Below are 22,409 nucleotides of genomic sequence, written 5' to 3'. Positions count from 1 at the left end.
TTAATGTAGCTGGACTAGCCGGTCTTTGTGTTATTCAGCTACTTTTCATAGTTTATGTACTTTATATAGTCAAGACACCAGTGATAGGTGTGGACACAGTTATTTTTGAGGTATATGCATTTTTAGGAGAGTAATTAAATGAATCATGCAATACGTCGTCCATTGTACTAGTTAACTTTTAGTCAAGAGCAAAATAAAATGAATATATATCACCCTAGTATTTGTAGAATGGAATAATGTCATTGATGCTGTGATGGATTTTTAATAGATAATATAGTAAACTATCTTTTAAACAAACCATGTTTCTAACATCTAAACCTTACTTCCCCTTTTAGGCCGAACATTCGAACACTTTGAAACAAAATGTATTAAAGCGTTCTGTTCTTTGCCTATATATCAAAAATATACTGTCTGCATTGTCTCATGACAATATTGAGTAATCAACTTAACTCTTAACCCTTTCCTATGTTTTTTTGATGATTCGTGATAATTTTGCTTCTACCTAGTAACAGAAGGGTTTGTCTATGAAGAACCAATCAAATTGTAGGGAAATTGTGTAATGTATCATGTCATTTTCGCCATGCTCCAATTCTATAAAAACTGTTGTATTCCTGTTTGCTGGTGGGATTCTCTCTGAAACTTGTCTGAGATCCTCCGGCCGTGATTAAAGCTTCTTCTTGGGGAAGATTCTCTGAGAGCTGCTCAAGAACTCTCCCGGCCGTGATTAAAGCATTTAAAGGACATTTGCTGAAGTCTGTCGGTTTATTATTGCTGCGCAGCAAGTTAGTTAGGGGAACAAGTTAGAGTATAGGATTAGAGCACTCAGTCGACGTCGATGTGTAGACGTGCTAGAGTATAAATATTATAGGAAACTAGCGTCGACTGTAGACGTTCGGGGACATCGAGGTAGACTTAGGTCAGGTGCGAAAAAGGAAAAATCTACCACAATGCCATGTTCAGTGCTAGTGAACATACATATTTAAATCTTTCTGTTTGTGTAATTTGTGCTATTCAGCTTGCTGCCAACCACAGTCCCACTGACTATTTCTGGATGTCCACCACACAATGCCAACCTGTACTTTTCACTGCCCTTTCCTAGAAGGAAGAAGTAACTTTTTAATTTCATACGTTGGTGTCTATAAGGAAAACATGCTTTTTTAAAAACTTTCCCCAGGAAATAGTGCAGGGCCATTTCTTCCGGCTGTGCATGCCTACATTCTTCACAAGGTTTGTTTTGTTGGCACTGTTTTACAGCTTGCAGTGGTATATTTAGATGCTCTGTTTTAAACTATGCATGATATTTTTAGTGTCATGGCTGTCAGTAAGTCGCAGCAGAGCACCGGAGGGTCAGGCATTGTCGCTCGAATGAGACTGAACTGATTGGAATAGCTGTCTGAGCCTCAAATATATGCTGACGCAGTCATGCTATTGAACGATCTCTCATCTGGGTCAACTAGTTCAGAGGTGGTTTTGGCCTCTCAAAGGTTCCCAATGACAGCTAAAGCACGTTTTAGTTATACAACTGCTGCGCTACATCAAAGCAAGGCCAGAAATCTGAAACGTGAAACAGGACAGTAGCGCTTTCAACTAATTGCTTGTATAATTGGTTTTTCTTTATTGTACAGTTGTGACAAATTTACCATGTCAGCATTAAGTCTATTCTTTAAATTATCATACAGATGCATTGTTTCTAAATAGTGATTTAGTCTGGCTTACTTCCAATTATTATTGGAAAGTAAGTATTATTTCATCAAAATGGTCATTTTAGAAAACCCAATGTTATTGTAAGTTTTTTGTAGCCTGGTTGGGACAAAGTGTCCAGCAAAAAGAAATTAGTCTGTCTACACTGTACACATAAATGTTGCATAATGTTTCAGTCCTATGATAAAGACAAACGCTCATTCAGATCTGCCTTCATCCAGCCAACAACCGATGACAGCCTTACTTTTTTTATTTATATATATTGCTCACAGATGTATGAACACTCACAATCCAAAAAAAGATCTGTTGCTACTTTTGTTTCATTGTAACTTTAAAACCTGTAGCTCAACTGGTAAAGAATAACATTGCCGTCATCTATCAAAGCAAGCGTCCACAGTGTCCAAGTTTAGAAGTCTTTTGAAAACCTATTTGTACTCTTGTGCTTTTAATGTCTTGTGAATGTTTATTCTAATTTTGGGGATGGACCCAGATATTTCTCGTGCAGCACTTTGGTCAACCAAGGTTGCTTTAAATGTGCTTTATAAATAAATTAAACTTGAAACTTAACACTAACAATACCAAGGTCATGGGTTCGATTGCCAAAGAATGTGTGTACTGATAAAAGTAAAGTTTGAAATGATTGTACCACTGAGTCACTTTGCGTGAAAGGGTCTGCATACACAACAAGAATAACAGTAAGTAAACCTCCATTGTATGAGTTTCTCAATAGTTTTGGAGAATTTAGGCTATCGCCTGGCGCATTAGAGCTGCACGATTAATCTTTAAAAGATCGCAATCTCAATTCGAACACCCACGCAATCTGTCACAAACTGTCTTTTCAACCACACAGTATCATTATTTCTATGTTACAAATATTCAATTTATCACAGTAGTACTGGAATAAAAGTTCATAGTTTGGATATAAACACTGATGTCTTCAATAGGGAACAACAGAATAGAGCAAATCACCTTTAGAAAGTAACTTGGTGCTTCAAATAACGATTGTATATCGACTACATCGTTACACCAGTAGGTGGCGACAAGTGAGTGTTAAAATGTTTATGTCATTGAATCATTCACTCAAGAGAATTGTTCAAAAACGCAGTTGCATCAAGTCATGTAACAAGTGAAGTCTTTATTAGTGAGTCATTGAATCATTTATTAAAATTATTATTATATATATTTTTAAATTGACTGCAGCAAATAACATTTCGTCAGAACCTTTAGTAAATTACGTGTTATTTTGTTTAGTTGTCTGTTCAGAATCGAGGGAGAATCATGATCTCTATTGTATTTCTCTACAACTATGGATAAAATAAATATTTATGGAAGTCTCTAACTAGGAGTAACAGTTGAAATAAAATGGCAGATTGATTGAATTACATCAATGAACTCGTTTCACCTGACAGACCCTCAATTCTGTACTTATATATGATAATGTTGATATTTACACAGTCCTTTACGTTTTATCATAGAGAACATTATGTAAATAAATTACATGTGTATATCGCTCCATGTTGTGCATGCCAAATAAAACCAGTCATAATGTAATTTCTTATGTTTTTTTTGTATCTGTATTTATATATTAATCCATATTAATTTCAAATACAGTTTGAATCTTATTAGCATATTAAAATACTTATTCATCATTAAGTAGTATCGTATTTTAATGGAAACATATGTCTACTGTAGAAGTTAGGATCGAGGATAAACTGAAATTCACAGCATTTCAACAACAACTTCTCACATATTTGAAGGTTGCTTTTGGATCATTGAGGGTAAAAACGTCATTATGCGACTACACATTACTTTACAGAGAGTTTACCACCTACTAACTACGTTCTGCCTTAAGAACAAATGGTGCAACCGAGTTACTTACAAACTGGCCAGTAGTTAGTAGTAAGCCTCTAGTGTGGACTGTACATTTCAATTTAAGTAAGAACTTACAAACGGCTGGTGCAACCCTACCCTGATGATGTAGTACATCTATTACTAAGATTTAAGGTTTTTCAGACATCTTAACAAAAAAAGCTAATAAACCGTTTGTGCCTTGGACTTGCTGCAATGTGCATGCGGTCACATAGTTCACCGTTGCCCTGCACTTTGTTCTCAGCTAGTGAAAGGTGTGAAGGACAAGAGCTCTAAATAAAGAGAGCCAGGGGCTTATGGGTGATTGCCTACTGGAATAATGGCCACTGTTGATAAATAGATGACTGTGGCACCTGAGTTAGCAGGGGCTCCGGGGCCTCCAGCTGCCATGGCGACAGAATTCCAAGGCTCGCCATTGGCTGACGTGTGGGACAGCTGATAGGGGTTTGGCGTGAGGTATAAAGGGCTGGGATTTGTCTCAACTGTAGGTCTAAGTGAGGTGTATTTTGTGTAGTCTGTAACTATTGCAAGGCGATTTGGTCTGATTGTTCTTATAGACTCTAATTGTTGTAGTTTTAAAGATTATTTGGCACATAGAGAAGCTGCTAACCATACCATGCCTGGCGTCAGCTTGGACCCCACGCCAAATCTAGGCGATGAAGTCAGTCTCCCGCAGGATTGTGCCGAGTCAGGGCTAGAGGCCGTGATCGGAGACCTTTTATTACAGACGGTTGCAGATAAAGATGAAGACGGAAAAGCCAGTGATGAGCGTTTTTATGAGCTTGAACTCAATCTTCAACGAGCCGTGCAAGAGATACACTGCGATTTGAAGGTGTTCGGCAGAAGTATCGAGGCACGCCTAGAGGAAGCAACAACGCCTCAAATCGAGGCCATTGCCACCTTACAACAGGAGAATGCAAGTTTAAGGATCTTGCAAGAGAAGCTTGCAAGGCAAGTACTGGCGCTTTGTGATGCCCTTGGACTGCCTGAACCAAAACTGACCGAAGAGCAAGACGTCGATCCAGTGAATAGCAATTCATCTGATGTTGAAGTAAACCAAGAGATACACCCTCCTGCCTTTGCTGCTGTTTGCCACACGTCACCTGTGTCGTCTCCAACCGGCAGTGTCTCGCGGAGCAATAGCATGGTAGTATAAAGCCCTATTCGGACAGGATTAACTTTACAAGGGTAGATGGATTAATGTAATTTTACCACAGGATGTCTGTAATATTAATGGCCAATTCGCACAGGATAAGATATCTCAGTAAAACCAGCAGAAGTGGGAGAGGTAACTCGATTTGCGCATCGCCGTCACCCTCATGTCGTCATGTGTGTATTACGTTGCTTCCTGAGATCACGTGTGCAAACACATATAACCTATGTTTATATATATATAAACCAGTTATGTCCGGTCGAATGATGTATTAATTAACTTCAGATTGGATTGTGTTGGTAATAGGCACTTACCTAACGCTAAAAGATGTTTCGTGCCTCTAACAAGTGCTTTCGATCTTCTTTCTGATCTGAATGGTGTGTGTAAAACACTTGAGTTTTGCCACAGACGTCCCGGCGTCTAGAACGCAACTGAATGCTTTTTCAAGCGTATCCATACTTGAAAAACCGCGGGAAACTACTTTTAAACACGAAATGACGAAATATTTACTTACAGATTTACAGCGGGTCTATTCGCACGGGGTTAGTATTACCTGAGGTAATTTTTCCGGACCTTTTTACTGAAGGTAAAAGTCTGCGTAATCTTTACTGACATTGTCCGTCATGATTACTGAGATGCACATTCGGACGGGAATAAAATCACTGAGAAGCTCTGGTAATAATTACTTTACCCCACCTCTCCATGTTAAACTAATCCCGTCCGAATAGGGCTTAAGTGTGTGTGTGTGTGTGTGTGTGTGTGTGTGTGTGTATTTTCCAGACATTGCTGAGGCAAAGAATCGCTACTGCTCATACATTTTGCGATAACGTGAGTGAAAAACAGAATAAGCCATATCTAGAGAGCACTTGGGATGGGCTCTTTTGATTTGGGAACTAATAGCAATGCACTGGCAACCACCAAGAGCACTGTTGGTGAACTGTGAGGAAGATGCAAAAGATGCATATTTTTAACTTTTGCACAGTTGGATACGGTAGTATTTAAATTGCATATTTATGCTTATGAACGATGGGAAATCGTTCTTCCTTTATGAGTCTGCTGTCATCATTTGGATGGTTTTCGTTTTGAAAGAATCGTTTTTCCACTGTGTGTTATTAGCCATATGCACTTATGGTGAATAATGTGGACTGGAAAATCTGCCAAGGAAACAATCTAAATGTAGGGGTTCAAGTTAAAACTTTAAGATACTTAAGATTTTCTTTCATTGAAACCTGTGCCATTCAAAAATAGACGAGGCTTCATTGGAGACGAGTGTAAACTTCCCATCCAAAGTCCCATCTAGTATGAATAATTGATTCTGTGTGCATTAAGTTATGCTTCAAATAGATTTTATGGCTTAGCACAGTTCATTTGAAAACTAATGAATCATGTGGCCCATTGCTGTCTGATTAATTGAAAGTCTTAGTGTTTGAGTTTGCTTCCAGGAAGAGATTTGATTCAGTCAGAGCAGATTTTCCAGGGATCTTTTGATTTAGGGCAAGTTGCGCTTTAGGTATAGTACAATTAGTTCAGTGGGTAGGAAAAAGTCAGTAGTAATTTAATTTTGCATGCATGTGCTAAAGTGAACATTAGATTTGAAAACGGTAAGGTTTGTTTGTGGCTTGGAATATGCTTTAGCTGGTCAAAAGTGGGCTGAAAACATCTGAATTTGCTCGTGTGAGGCAAAGCCTAGCTAATCAGGGATTAGTACGAGGTAAAAAGATGGTAACTCGTCATGGCACAAGATTTGCAGTGAGTCTCCGAGTCTATTTCTGTGTGTCTGGTGCAGGTCTTGTGTTTGGTGTGGGATGATGTGCATCACTGTGAGTGGATGCAATGATTTCTTCTTAAAGGGCTGCCGAAGTTTAGCACATTACCTTATGAGATTAATTAAATAAGTCTAATGCCGTTAAATAAATGTAACACCCTTAATGCATTAATCTGATTTGACTTAACTTTATGCAGATCATAAAGTTGTTGTCTCAAGCATCCCATACCTTGGGTATCTAATTTTCCATTCTCTTATTTATTTATTTATTTTTGTCATTGCACGTTTTTTTATTTGAAAAAAATCTCTGTTTTTATAATTTTTAGTGAATCTTTTTATTTATGTATTTATTTATTTAAGCAACATACATTTTGTACAAATACAAGTATTAAAAATGATGCATACAATACATACAAAAAAAGCAACTATAAGAAAAAGAAAAGGGTGCCAGGGGATAATAGCATAAATATCAGAATAAAGGTGCATTCAGGTATGAAGATATCAAATAAATATTTTGTAAAGCGCGCAGATTTTTTTAAAGTTCTGACCGCTTTCTTATTCAGAGAGTCTCTAATACTGTGTATATACAGCCTTACTTCAGTCAACAAACTCATAAAATTGGGTTTCTGATTAGTAAACTTACATTTATGAATATAAGATTTGGTCAAAAGTATAAATAAATCAATTAAATAAATTTTTTTTAAATCTTTTTCAGGATAATCCGTGAAAAGAGTACATTTTCCCGTAAGAGAGAGACTGAATATTTTCATTAATACATTTTTGTACCTTACACCACAGTATAACAAAAGTACAATGCCAAGATAAATGCAAGGTGGTTTCGTGATAATTATAACAGAAAGTACAGTTTAAATTTATATAATTTTAAAAAAATTGTAAATTGCTGGATAAAATCGGTGAATAGGTTTAAAATATATATTTCTTTAACCTTATTTCTAATATGAAACTTCTGGGGTAACAACCACACTTTATCCCAGCAAATCACCTTAATATTTTTCCGTTCTCTGAAAGTGCCAATGCTCTAAACCCTCTCCATTACGACCCGTCCGGCCCGGCCCGACACGTGCTTCCAGGGCGTCTGTTGAAGGAGAGATCAGTGAAGAACCGAGTGTGACACGGATGAGAGCGGCAGGCTAATGCTCTCAGGGACATTCACAGAAATCATCGAGCTCTCATTCCTGTCTAAATGTCAGCGAGCTTCCACGGCTTTTGTGTAAACACAGCTGTAGACACAGATCAGATTCAGAAGCATTCCCTCCTTCCACCAGCCCCTTTTTCCATCTCCTCTTTCTGCTGTAACGGTTTCACTCGCTCTCTGCTCGCTCTTGCCCATCTCTCCATCACTCTGCTCTCTTTGCCAGGTTTATTTTTGGACGGATATATTTATTGTCCCTGCTCTTAAATCCCGATGTCAATTGTGTTGCTGTCGATTATATCCTGCTTTAGGGATTAGCTGTACAGATTTATAAATGTCATCACTGTGTTTTTAGTGTCATAGTATCAGATCTTAATCGGCATCTGTCTGTCTGTCAGCATTAAGATCCTTGCACACTGCGTTTTTTCGTATTCGTCATGTGGTGGCTCTGAATTGTCAAAACACCATTCAAAATGCTTGCTATGGATGCGAAAAACGCAGAATTTTGTTTTATGAAGGACGAAAGTTTCGGAGGCAGTCATTGACAAAAAATGAGGTCGTATTTATTTTTTAACGTGTGAAAATTTCTGACGAGAATTTTCGGACCTTTATAAAGTTATTCTTTCCATTCACTTTTCAGTATAATGCATTTTAACACATTATTACAACATGATTTTGTGTTGATCGTGCATATTTCTGCAATTGCAGTGACAACTTTTGAGTGTTATACATGGTTTTATAATACATTTTTCATTTTTTTGTAAATTTGAAAGTTAAAAATTGTTTCAAAATAAGTAGGGAAGCCTTTTATTTAAAACATAGAATCAGAGAAATTTAACTAATTGAAAAAAAAAATCTAAATTTTAATTAAAATGTTAATAGTGTAGCTGCTGTTATCACAACATAAAAACAACAGAAGGAAGACTTCCTTCTTTCTTAAGCTAAAGACCATGTGTGGTGAGGCAAAAGTCAGTGAATTTCTACATTATATTTTTACATTCAAGTCCATGGAAAAATATCAGTATTCTCAAGGGTCCTTTTTGATTATTCAATGATGTTATTTGTACTAAATGTGTAACCTTGTTACACCATTTATGCTAGCTTGTTCCTCAACATCTTTTAGAATAATGATAAAAGTGGTAAATTATCAGTAAATGTAGTTTTCATGGTGTTCAAATGCTGTTTAATGTTGTCACCATAATCCCCATGCATTTCTTCTGTTTACTAACTACAGTACTTTGTCAAAAGTATAGCTTGACTCTGGTTTAACTAGTTTAAATATGTATCTTGACTTTCAATGTAAAAGTCTGAAAACTTTAACGGTAAAAAAACAGCAGCTGTGGTTGCCAGTACATAAGATGAATCTAAGTTCACTGGGAAAAACTTTTCCACAAAATGTTTTTTCACTGTAAATTATAAGATTTTTCAATTCTAAAAAAGTTTTTACAGTAAATATTACATTAAATCTCCCATTAGACCATTTCAGGTTTCACTGTAGAATAGGGGAACTTGCCATTAACCAATTAACAGGTTTTAACCATAGCATGTGTACAGTTTTGTTTTATATTATGGTAATATTTGACAGTGTACCTTTATAATGTATACAGGTGTCATGTTGCCGTCTTTCTATCCCTCCACACACACACACAGATGGAGACGGAGCCCATTTCTCTTGTGGGTGAATCTGTGAGTGAGATGGCTCATGAAGTCCCGGTGCTTCCTAATGGCTCATCCATGACCTCCATCAAAAGAGAGGAACAAAGTGAGAAGCTGACCTCAGAGAAGCTGCAGGACATCGAGGACGAGGAGATCCTGGACAAAATGGTACTTAATTTCTCCCACTGACCTTTTGAACACTTATATACCAGTTATATACAATCTTACATATATACAATCTCCTAATTATCTAAATCCCTTAAATATTTTCTCCAGTCGTGTGCCCAGAAATCAAGATTTTTTCACCCGCGATATCCGTTCTGATCTTCATTAATATATTTTGAGAATCAGTTTGCTTTTAATAAAACCGACCAATACTTGAATCTCTTAAGTGACATGACATGTGAAGGCCAAGCATGGCAACCCATACTCAGAATTTGTACCCTTTATTTAACCCATCCAAGTTAGTGCACACTTTCAAGTTTTAAGTTCCTGGTGGTGCATGATTCATTAGATCACATTCATTGATTCGTTAATTGACAAAGACATCTTTCTGAAATACATATGTGACCCTGGACCACAAAACCAGTCACATGGGTACATTTTTTACAATTGAGATTTATTGATTATCTATAAGCTGAATAAATAAGCTTTCAATTGATGTATGGTTTGTTAGGATAGGACAATATTTGGCCGAGATACAACTATTGAAAATCTGGAATCTGAGGGTGCAAAAACATCGAAACATTGAGAAAATCTCCTTTAAAGTTGTCCATTTATGTTGGCGATAGTGCTGCATTCACTCACAAAAATAAATGTTTTATATATTTACGGTAGGAAATTTACAAAATATCTTCATGGAACATGATCTTTACTTAATATCCTAATGATTTTTGGCATAAAAGAAAAATCGATCATTTTGACCCATACACTGTATTGTTGGCTATTGCCACAAATAAACCCGTGCGACATGAGACTGGTTTTGTGATCCAGGGTCACATATCATGATGGAAGTATTCTTTATAATTATATTTTGTTCATTTGTTTGGGTTGCTTTTTTTCCCCGTTTGATTTTACAGCTTGATGATTGCAAAGATTTTGAAGAAAGGAAAATGATCAGAACTGCAATGAGAGAACTGCGAAAGAAAAAGCGAGGTGACTATCTCTACGTTTGTTTTATTGCACAGCACTCATCTCTTGTTCTCCTCTTTCTTTTTTCTCTCTATATACTGATGGGTGTATTTCAACGTGTAAAGTGCAGAGACACTCTGTCGTCTTTACTTCCCTATGGTTCAGCCCTGTTTCTCTCTCTTTGCTCTCAGAGGCTAAGCTGGGATGCACACAGGAGGAAATGGGTAGGGTTTCTGGATTGTGTGTGTTTTTGCCCTTGTGACCCCTTGCTAATGCCCAGGGCCTTAGTGAAGGGTCATTTGGAGCTTCATTGGCTATAGATTTGGTTTGTAGTTGCAGATACGGTATGTCGTTTTTATTCACTGAAGTGCCACGTGTGATTTTGTCACTGTATTAATGTTGTTTGACCCTGCATGAAAGTGAATGTAGTTCGTAATCGTATGGTACTGCTTGCTTTGTGTTTGCTTGATCAAATTTACACACATGGTGCTATGTTCATCTGTGGTGTAGGGGTGTGTGATATTGACAAAAAAATATATCTTCTAGATTTTCTGGAATTTTGCCAATACTTTGCTGAATACTGTGGGTTTTTGTGCTGGTACATTGACTGGTTTAGGCCTGTCATGGACAGCTGAGTCCCAAAGCTTTTTATATTTTGTGAGGTGATTGGTTTCACAGAAGCTGCATCATGTGTGTGTTTAATGCAGCTCAGAGGTAACATTAATGCATTTACACTGCGAATACAACTGAATAAATTATGGTATTTGAGATTAATGTTTAAAAATGGCAGCAAGTTACTGTCTTAACGAGTGTGTGAGGGAGTCATTCTTTCAACCCATTCATTCAAATGGTTTATTCGGAAACAAAGCGAATGGTTCATTGAATTATTCGCTCACCCGATTTGTTCAAACACTGTTTTATTCAGAAACTAAACCCTGCTGTCTAATTCTCGGACATGCACAACCGTTGTGCTTTGGCTTTGTTTGGAACTCTTTGATGAAATGGAGCAAAACAAAATATTTATATTATTGTTTTTAAAATGTAACTCTGCAATACTAAAGCTGCAGTCCATAACTTTTTTGGGTTAAAATTATGCAAAATAATTTTTTGAGCAAGTACATAACCAGCCAGTGTTCAAAACTCTCTGCTTGCCTTCGCTCGATTCAAAACGGTAAGCTTGTAATAATGTTCTTAACTCCAGTGGTACTGGTGGATTTACGTGGGAAATTCGAGCATGTCTTTGCGTCATTACGTCACATCTGTCCACATAAAGAAGAGTCTCGGCTAGTCGGCTTTGAGTGTGAGGATGTTGGAGGTGGAGATTTATAGCCTTTTCTCACAACACTTGATATAATTAAACTTATCAATTTGATGGCGGATCCAGAAAGGTTCGAAAAACAATCACCAGTGACAACTGGAGATTCACCCGTTGTAAAACGCAGAAGACTTCGGACTTCCTTCGGAGTGGCTACAGAAAAAGAGACTGCAACCGGCCCATGCGAAAACCAGGACAAATATCGGAAGGGCATTAAATGTAGTCACGCAATGCTGATGTTGTTAACATTAACAATTTGAGAACAAAGTATAATTTGCACGGTTTGACGTGATATAAGCCATCATTAGATTTAATCAGTGTGATTTACTGCAATGCTTTTTTTCCCCTTAGTTGGTCAGAACAAAAGTGGATGTTGTTCACATGACATTTCCCGGTGAAAAGTCTTATGTTGGTCATACTTCCATAAAGTATAATCTGTGATTGTGAATGCCAGGATCCACACCGGCGGCGACTGACAGCCGCACATTCTCCTCAAAACATCGGATTCATCCGCGCTGTGCCGTGCCGAGGCACAACCCACGTAAAGTTGATAATTCTGCGAATAACTGCAATTTCAGATTTTGAACAGAGATGGCGACAAAGAGGGAAAACTACGGACTGCAGCTTTTAAATTAGTTTATTAAAATGTTGTATAAAATCAACATCACGTTTGGTATCACATCAATATCACGATTTTCAATTGTCAAACATATCAGCTTGCACAATGTTAAAACTACAATTGCGATATTGTTGACAATAAATATCACACAACCCTACCATGGTGTTAATCTAAGATGTTAGCACTTTCACACGAGTGCTATGAGAGCGATAGTGATAGTTTCTGAAGTGTGTGATTTCTGTGTCACCAAAGTTGCAAAAATAATGTTTTCAAGCAGATTTCCTGAACGCACTCCCTAGTCAGATAGTCCCGCGCATTGATCACAGTGGGAAAGTACTGATGTGGTCTTCACCTTAAATTTTTCTTCCCTCCTTTCAAACATCACCCTGACGCTGTTGGTTTTGCCCGTGTCCTCAGACCAGAGAGAGAAGGAGAGAGATGTGCGTCTGCAGGAGCTCAGACAGCAGCGGATGGACAGATCTCAGAAAGGTCGGGGGGGTGCAGACACCAGTGAAGTGGTGATGAAGAAGATTGAGCGGTCCACAGACGGCTCCACTACCAGCCAGATCACCAATCGGGTTTCCCACTCAGGTACCACAGCTGTAATGTATATCATTTTATTTGTCCTCTTCAGTGTACTTGTAAAGTTCAGGGTTTAAGTCTTGGATTCTTGCTCCAAAAGAAGTCATAATTTAAAATTGCATGACCCTAGGAATCAAACGAGGTCTATATAATACCTGGAGAAAGCTAATGGTTAGTAAACACTTCACTAGCAACTATATTGAGCTGTGAAGTGAAAACCAGCAGACCGAGGTCTTTTTCACACTTTTTAAGAGCTCTTCAATAAAACCTTCACTCTTAAAACATCTACTGCAATATAGTGAAATATTTGTGTACCTTTATAAATGTATTTGAGTCAGTTTTGACACGGAATAGGTGCAAAAATACACAGGAATGTATGGCACAGGAATACAACTTTGGAAATGGGTTAAGATTATCAAAATACACAATCTTTTTCCCTAAAGGAATCTTTATTTTTTATAAGTTATGACCATTAACTAAAAGAGTATATTGTAACATCTATTGTGTTCCAGGTCAATTTACCCAGGTATCAACTCAGGCTTTACATAATGTTATGCAAACTTTTTTTATCTATTGGTTAGATTTGTCTCCAAAATCATTTTGTTAAATATATTTAGGCTAGTCTCTTTCTCATATCTCTTCTCTCACACACTTATGCACTCACAAGCACTGTAAACAGACAAAAGATGATATAGAAATAACAAATCAACTATATTTGGACCGTTTGGGAAAAAATGTCTTGCATCATGTTTTATTTTTGGAGTTCATGTAAAATTAGATTTTACTTGTTCTTTATCTAATTTTATTGAGTAACAACACTTGCAGGTTTGGGGTCAAATTTTTTTATGCTGCCCGATCCTTTAATAACAGCCTCTTGTTCTGTATCTAATTTTATTGTGACACTGTCAAGACACATTTCTTTATATAGTGATTTATACAGAACATATTGCTTCAAAGCAGCTTCACATTAATAAACAGGAAAATAACACTGTTAATTTTGTAAATTATGAAATAAATAAAATTTCAGCTGTAAAGCAGCTCTAAAGAAGACAATAGTGTCATTATTCAGCTCAGTTTAGTTCAATGTTGATTCAGTCTGGTTCAATAACTGTGCCACTGTTGAAAGGTTAATGTCATTATCCAGCTCAATTCAGTTCAAATTTTGTGTTAGTGTCAGTGCAGTTAAATTGCTAATATTACTGAATACTAATGATCTTTTAAACCCCTCTGTCATTGGCTGTGTGTGCAGATGATACCGGCAGGACGTCCCGCAGCACTATCATGGAGTCCAGCTATGTTCAGAAGACAGACAGTGAGTTTATTGAACTCTTTTTGTATTCTGTACTTAGTCTTAATTTCCATCAGCACCCGTATCAAACCCTCTTCTCTCTCACCTCAGAGGGATCAGTGCAAACTAAGTCCTACAGTTACTCCAGCACAACGTCCACTAGGAAGGTCGGAAGGTGAGTGTTTTAAAGTCGACACGAATTCAATTATTTACTTTTCTTTTTTGGGCCTGGTTTTATTGTGCATGATTATGCAGTTCATTTTTAAAATAATTATGGGTTACACTTTATTTTAAGGTGTTACTGTTACAGTGTAATTATACATTTAAGTACTGAGTAATATTAATTAACTACATGTACTTACTATTAGAGGTCGACCGATAGTGGATTTTACCGATACCGATAACTAGGTTTGACCGTAAGTGCCGATAACCGATCAATCAACCGATATTTTTAAAATGAATACTGTATTAAAAACAAACATAACACTCGAAGTAAAACAGTTCTGAACTAAAATGTGCTAAATTAAATAAATATATAAATGAATATATTAAAATGAGAAGTTCTACAGAACGAATTCTACAGAAAATAATTTAAACATTAAAATATTACAGGTTTCTTTAGCTATAACCTAGAAACATATGTAAATTTCATAGGTAACACTTTGCAAGTCCCATTTGTTAACAAGGATGTATTAGTTAGCTTTCATGAACTATTTGCATTATGCAATATACATTTTTACTGCATGTATTATTATTTGAGCAATACAATTGTACCTTGATCATTCATGTTAGTTCATAGTACATTAACTAAGGTTAACAGATACAATTAAAATTAAAACTCAATTTAAAATGTATTAGTAAATGTTGAAATTAACAAACTAATAATGAACAATACTACAACATGTATTATCCTTAGTTAATGCTAAAAATGTAATCTTATTTTAAAATGTTGTAAACCATTTCATATAAATCTAAAGATGGACATCTTTAAATATCTGCAAAGGCCAGAGCATTAAAATTACATGAATGAATATTACCATGTATAGTCTCTCACTTAATTTGTTTCTATATTAGAACACTTGATGATAATCTAATCAAAATAACAATGTATTGCAGTGATAAAAAATTATTTAATCAAAAAATAATTTAAACAAAAATTGTTTGTCGGCTGCATGAATATATCAATGTTGTGATGTTTAAATATGCAACTTTAAATATGCTTAAAGTTACTAGCTTTAAATATGCAACTTCCCCAGCTAATGAATGCATAAAAGTGGCCAGCTGGATATAAACTAATGCAAATAGATGGCTTGAGGTACTAATGTTAGAGTCCTCACAGCCTCGGCGGCAAACATACTTCTGTTCTTTCTCTGCTAATGCAGCATCTAGTCAACACATTAATTACTTTATAAGGATATGGCAACATGGACTGGAGTGTTCTGTATTCATACCATTTCATTGTCAGTGTTTTAGATGCGCATCTGAAGTGTCAGCGCTCTTCGTGCAGTGTGTTCTCTCCGTGCTGCGTTACAGTAAACAACACGAGTCGCCAGTGATAGTGTTTATTTGTCCTCTAGGGTTCTGTATAATGCCAGCAGTCTCTTCTCAGCGCTCTGATACTGTGTAATGACAGCACACTCTTCTCAGCCGCTCCAGCAATGGATGCAACCCGGAAAAACTATTGGTGTGGATTTTTACCGATAACGATAGTTCCACCAATCAACTATCGGTACCGATATATCGGCAAAACCGATGAATCAGTCGACCTCTACTTACTATAGGGTTAGGGTAGGATTAGGATTTGGTTGAGGGTTAGTTGCATGTAATTATGCATAATTTACTGTTATTACTATGGTAAGTACATGTAACGTGTAAGGACACTGTAAAATAAAGTGTTACCTAATTATCAAATAATTATTCAGGTATTAGGTAACAGATTAATGAAGTTTTTTACAGATTAACGTAATTTCATGTAAGATCACATTGCATCCTACGTACACTACCGTTTAAATGTTTGAGGGTCAGTGTTTTTAAAAGAGTTGTTTTTAAAAAATAAATTAATTAGTGATGCAACGATATGAAAATTTTGGCTGATCCCGATAATTCTTTATATTTGAAAGCCGATAAATCTAAATCCAAAATTTTATGTCGCCTATTTGACAGACTTGTTGCACTCTTTTCCTTTTTTTAAATAATTCCAATCATATTTCAAGCGATTCAAAACCATCATGGTGAACATCTGAAGTCTCTCTCTCTCTCTCTCTCTCTCTCTCTCTCTCTCTCTCTCTCTCTCTCTCTCTCTCTCTCTCTCTCTCTCTCTCTCTCTCTCTCTCTCTCTCTCTCTCTCTCTCTCTCTCTCTCTCTCTCTCTCTCTCTCTCTCTCTCTCTCTCTCTCTCTCTCTCTCTCTCTCTCTCTCTCTCTCTCTCTCTCTCTCTCTCTCTCTCTCTCTCTCAGTGTTTTTGACCGTGAGGACAACACGTCTCGTAGCTCCAGTAGATCATCAGCTGTTGAGCGCAGACAGACCGAGAGATCAGAGCTGATGAGGGCTCAGACGTTACCCAAGACCTCGGCCGCACAGGCACGAAAGGCCATGATAGAGAAGCTTGAGAACACTGGAGGCTCTGGAGGGTGAGCGCATGGGTTTCAGACACTCTCAGGCTCATTTAGCTCACATATTCAGCAACATTTCTCTTTCTGCCTGTAGCAACTCAGCAATGATTCAAGTGAACAAGGTGCAGCGCTCCACGAGCTTCGGTGTCCCCAACGCAAACTCCATCAAACAGATGCTGCTGGACTGGTGCCGGTCCAAGACCCGTTCCTACGAGGTAACAGGAGAAAGATGAAACCTCAGTCATCATTTGCTCACCCCTGAGTCGTTCCAAAGCACTTTGAATTTGCTTTCTTTCATTTCACACAATTATTTAGCGTGTGCTTACCATTAAAAAGTGAATGAGGTCGGGGGGTATCAAGCGCCAAAGATGACATAGCAGCACAAAACTGCCCTAAAAACATGTGGACTGGGAATACTTGGAATATAGTGCATTAGTGTAATATATAAAGCCTTCTGAAGTAAAACAATAGCTTTGTGTGAGGAACAGACTGTTTATATTTATGTCATTATATATTTCTCATTCACACTATTTCTTTAAGATGTGCTGCATTTGTATTAAGATTTTTTTTTTTTTTTTAAGAAATGAATACATTTATTCATCAAGGATGCATTCAATTGATCAAAGATGACAGTAAAGACATTTATAAAGTTACAAAAGATTTCTGTTTTAAATAAATGAAATAAATATTTTTTTTTTACTCTATTCAACAAAGAATCCTGGAAATGATCCATAACAGTTTCTACAAAAATATGATAATTAACAGAAATGTTTTTTGAGTATCAAATCATCATATTAGAATGATTTCTGAAGGATCATGTGACACTGAAGACTGGAGTAATGATGCTGAAAATTCAACTTTGATCACTGGAATAAATTACATTTTACTATATATTCAATAGAAAACAGTTATCCGAAATTCACAGTATTGCTGTTTTAACTGTATTTTTGATCAAATAAATGCAGCCTTGTTGAGACTTCCTTAAACGTATTAAAAAATCTTACCAACCCCAAACTTTTCAATAGTAGAGTACATTCTTACTAGCTCTCTGTCTTCATGTTTTCTCTCTCTCCTCCTCGTCATGAAGAATGTGGACATCCAGAACTTCTCCTCCAGCTGGAGTGACGGGATGGCGTTCTGTGCTCTGGTGCATAACTTCTTCCCCGAGGCCTTCGACTACTCCAGCCTCAGTCCCAGCAACCGCAGGCAGAACTTCGAGATCGCCTTCAGCACAGCAGAGTGAGTCCACACGCTCATATCACACCATCAAACACATGCAGGATTAAGAGCCATGACACGCCAGGCAGGAATACAGTTCAAATTGGGATCTGAATGTTTGCACACTGGGGCGAATTCACTAAACAATTGCAGCTTCTGACATTATTCATAGAGTCCAACTTTAGCAGGTGTGTGTTCTTGCTAAATGTGCTCGAATAGCACTGTTCATAAAATGCATTCTTATGTTAATATAAGTTACATAAAATAGAAGACACTCACTCCCTTCAATGCAAATAAGGCGTTTCAGAAACATTGGCCTGATGCAGTTAATGTGTTGCTGTTACCACAGATGGAAAGCTGGTAGTGAGCAGATTATTTTGGGCAAGGAGTGCTTGTGTAAATGTTTGAATGACATTATAACCAGGCCAATATATTCTGCATCTTGAGCTGAAGTGTCTGGATGTCACAGCGGTGGAGTGATGCTGTACAGTCACAGTAAAGTCTGCCAGATTAAGTTCTTCTGCACCCTCTGAACCAGGGATGGGCAACTTCAATCCTGGAGGGCCACTGTCCTACAGAGTTTAGCTTCAACCCTAATCAAACACACCTGAACAAGCTAATCAAGGTCCTCAGGATTACTAGAAAATTACAGGCAGGTGATTTTTTCAGGGTTAGAGCTAAACTCTGTAGGACAGTGGCCCTCCAGGACCGAAGTTGCCCATCCCTGCTCTGAACCATATGAATTTTCTCCATAGGGAAATTGAATTTAACATAAAGACAGCCCTACTGTGAGCTATGAGGCTGTTAATCGATGGGATTTGCTGTTGTTGAAGCCGTCAGCTGCATTATTTCAACTTATTTAAAAAATTGTTTAAAGGGATACTCCACTTTTTTTGGAAATAGGCTCATTTTACAACGCCCCCAGAGTTAAACAGTTGAGTTTTACCGTTTTCGAATCCATTCAGCCGATCTCTGGGTCTGGCGGTACCACTTTTAGCATAGCTTAACCTAGATCATTGAATCGGACAGGACCATTAGCATCTCTAAAAAAAATGACCAAAGAGTTTCGATATTTTTCCTATTTAAAACTCGACTCTTCTGTAGTTACATCGTGTACTAAGACAGACGGAAAATGTAAAGTTGCGATTTTCTAGGCTGATATGGCTAGGAACTATACTCTCATTCCTGCGTAATAATCAAGAAACTTTGCTGCCGTACCATGAGTCCAGCAGGCGTAATGATATGACGCAGCGCCTGAAAATAGGTCTAATAGGTTAGACAAACTTATGCCCGGTCACGTTGGAAGTTACCGAGCTGGGGACTATTTTCAGGCGCTGCGTCATATCATTACGCCTGCTGGAAATCGCAACTTTACATTTTCCGTCTGTCTTAGTACACGATGTAACTACAGAAGAGTCGAGTTTTAAATAGGAAAAATATCGAAACTCTTTGGTCATTTTTTTTAGAGAGATGCTAATGGTCCTGTCCGATTCAATGATCTATGCTAAGCTATGCTAAAAGTGGTACCGCCAGACCCGGAGATCGGCTGAATGGATTCGAAAACGGTAAAACTCACCTGTTTAACTCTGGGGGAGTTGTAAAATGAGCCTATTTCCAAAAAAAGTGGAGTATCCCTTTAACAGCTGAATTTGAGGTGAAAAACTACATTACCCATAATACTGCACTGAAAACTCCACTACAGCTACAGAAAGCAAATCACCAAAAGACCTCTTTAGCTCCACCCAGACTATTTGAATATTTGTATTTATATGCAGATTTTGCAATAAACTTAAAATATATAGTTTCTATAGATTATAATCAACAGTTTTAAATGAGTAGTTTTATATTTCTCCATTTTTTTTTTTTTTTTTTGATTATTCTGTTTGTAGTTCCTTCCCTCTCTAGAGCTCGTACCTTTGTATTTTTGTCAGATTTTGGAGAGAAATTAATGGAAAAAATACTTCTGGAAACCAACGCCGCTTAAAAGCAGGCGGGCACTAATGCTCTCTATTGTGCCATGCAATTAATTTATAGGCGTGTTTCTGGCAATACCTGATTTGCATAATTTCTTTAGTGAATCAGATTTTGAAACTTATGCAGACAGCGTGTGCAATTGATTCTTAGTGAATTGCCCCATGTTTCTATTATTGTCAAACTTCAAAAAACACACTTAGGCAAAACAGACTGGTAAGATTTTTAACTTTTTGAAAGAAGTCTCAAAAAGGCTGTATTTATTTGATCAAAAATACAGTAAAAACAGTATTATTGTGAAATATTATTGCACTTTAAAGTTGCTGATTTCTGTTGTAATTGTAATTTATTCCTGTGATCAAAGCTGAATTTTCAGCATCATTACTCCAGTCTTCAGTGTCACATGATCCTTCAGAAATCAGTCTAATATGCTGACTATAACATTATAAATGTCTTTACAGTCACTTTTGATCAATTGAATGCATCCTTGCTGAATAAAAGTATTTAAAAAATCGTACTGACCTCAAACTTTTGAATGGTGTTGTAACAATATAACTATATTTTGTTTTGTTTTGTTTCTGAGCCTGTTTTAATACAACCAAACCTATTAACAAGTTCATCCGATCTGCATCTCCAGTCCTCTGAGATTAATCATCTAATAGCTGTCATTTCCTTTAGTCGGGTCCACTTAAATAACCTAATTACTAGCATTTTAAATGATTCTTTCCCTTTCTCCTCTGCTCCTTTCCTTTTCCATTTCCCAGTAACATAACATTCATGCATTTAAGCTCCTTTCTAAACGAGAAACGTCCAGATAGTGTCTGCTCACGGAGGAGCGTTACTCAAAGTCAGTGTTGTTTGGTTACCTGAGAGTAGGCCTTAACCTGCTTCCCCTTTCTTGACCTTTGACCTGGCTGGTCTGTGTCCAGGTAATTCCATTGGACACTTTCTCATGTCATCTCCTTTCACCTGAGTGTGAGCACTGGTTTATCTCACTAGCCCTGGCTGTCGTCATCATTAAGGCACCATCTGTAATTGCTTCAGTTTGCGAGTCATTAGTGCGATTCGGCCTGAAGGGGATTCAGTCGTTGTACACGACTGCCGCGTTTAGTCTCAAATCACACGAGTCAAATTTAGTTAACATGAACTAACAATGAAAATAACTAAGAATAATAAATGCTTTATTTAATAATGTTAATTGCATTTTATAAATGAACTTATAATGAACAGTTGGATGTTTATTAACTAACGTTAATAAATACTGTAAAAAATGTATTGCTCTTTGATAGTTAATGCATTAACAAATGTTAAATAACGAGACCTTATTGTAAATTGTTAGCGCTGTCTTCATTCTCATTGGTATTTGCCTTGTTTATGCAGCTCAACATGTCGCCTCACAGACTCTCATTGAAAATGCATGATTGTTAGTAGTGTAATTTTACAGTTATTTAAAATATATTTATTATAATATCTTTTATTTTACTTTTTTAATTTCTTATTTTTTATTTTGTAATTTTAAATATAAATAGTTGTTGTTATTATTATTATTATTATTATTATTATTATTATTATTATTATTATCCATATTTATGTATAATCACAGCAGCCCTACAAAGAAACAGCAAAAAATTTCAATCGCATTTTAAACCAGTCGCAATTTTTATCAGGAAAATCACAATAAGATTTTTTTCCCCAAAATCGTACAGCCGTAGTTTTACTTTCATATGACTTGCATAAGCATTTTTTGTTGCACTTTAAAGTGTTGCTTTGTGAAAGCAAACCGAACCAAAGTGAAAATGCAATTTAGTAACAATTTAAGTCCCTGTTTTAAGACAAAGCAAATGATCTACAGGTCTGAAAACGCCTTAAAGGTGCAGTGAGCGATTTCTGAGAAACTCTGTTGAAAATTCAAATCAACACCCAAACAAACAATCTTCTGAATATTTCCTAGATATCTTGTGTGTGTGTGTGTGTGTGTGTGTGTGTGTGTGTGTGTGTGTGTGTGTGTGTGTGTGTGTGTGTGTGTGTGTGTGTGTGTGTGTGTGTGTGTGTGTGTGTGTGTGTGTGTGTGTGTGTGTGTGTGTGTGTGTGTGTGTGTGTGTGTGTGTGTGTGTGTGTGTGTGTGCGCTGAAAAAAAAAAAGTGACACTATCTCTTACTTATTTTTGTGGGCGGAGCAACGAAAGGTGTGTTTGTTTGGGTGTTGAGTTCAATTGACCGTACGCAAAGACCCGCCCCCTTTAGTTACTGTTGCTATGTCCGACAAGCCACGCCCCTCTCACGCCACACCATGTTCTCACGCAGTGAAAAACACATCGTGGAGCAGAGAGGACACTGACACACAGGACATACCAGCTTACTTTTGATATGAAACAAAG

General features: G+C 37.0%; 1 protein-coding gene across 5 annotated transcripts in view; it reads left to right on the top strand.

Moving 5' to 3' along the window:
• Positions 1 to 22,409, top strand: part of smtnb (smoothelin b) — a 78,573-nt gene that overhangs the window by 51,259 nt on the left and 4,905 nt on the right. For 3 of the 5 annotated variants that reach the window (XM_084113846.1, XM_084113848.1, XM_084113850.1), the window contains 9 exons: positions 9,292 to 9,465; positions 10,377 to 10,452; positions 10,620 to 10,652; positions 12,780 to 12,953; positions 14,194 to 14,256; positions 14,344 to 14,407; positions 16,688 to 16,861; positions 16,938 to 17,058; positions 17,931 to 18,082. In XM_084113846.1, coding sequence (XP_083969972.1) covers positions 9,292 to 9,465; positions 10,377 to 10,452; positions 10,620 to 10,652; positions 12,780 to 12,953; positions 14,194 to 14,256; positions 14,344 to 14,407; positions 16,688 to 16,861; positions 16,938 to 17,058; positions 17,931 to 18,082 — 1,031 coding nt within the window. The remainder of the gene's footprint in view (positions 1 to 9,291; positions 9,466 to 10,376; positions 10,453 to 10,619; positions 10,653 to 12,779; positions 12,954 to 14,193; positions 14,257 to 14,343; positions 14,408 to 16,687; positions 16,862 to 16,937; positions 17,059 to 17,930; positions 18,083 to 22,409) is intronic. The other 2 variants (XM_084113847.1, XM_084113849.1) reach the window with 1 other exon arrangement.

Source organism: Abramis brama, assembly GCF_963993115.1.
Source record: "Abramis brama genome assembly, chromosome: 5".
Classification (NCBI taxonomy): Eukaryota; Metazoa; Chordata; class Actinopteri; order Cypriniformes; family Leuciscidae; genus Abramis; species Abramis brama.
Note: the sequence above shows the minus strand (reverse complement) of the source record. Positions and strands in the feature narration are given on the sequence as shown.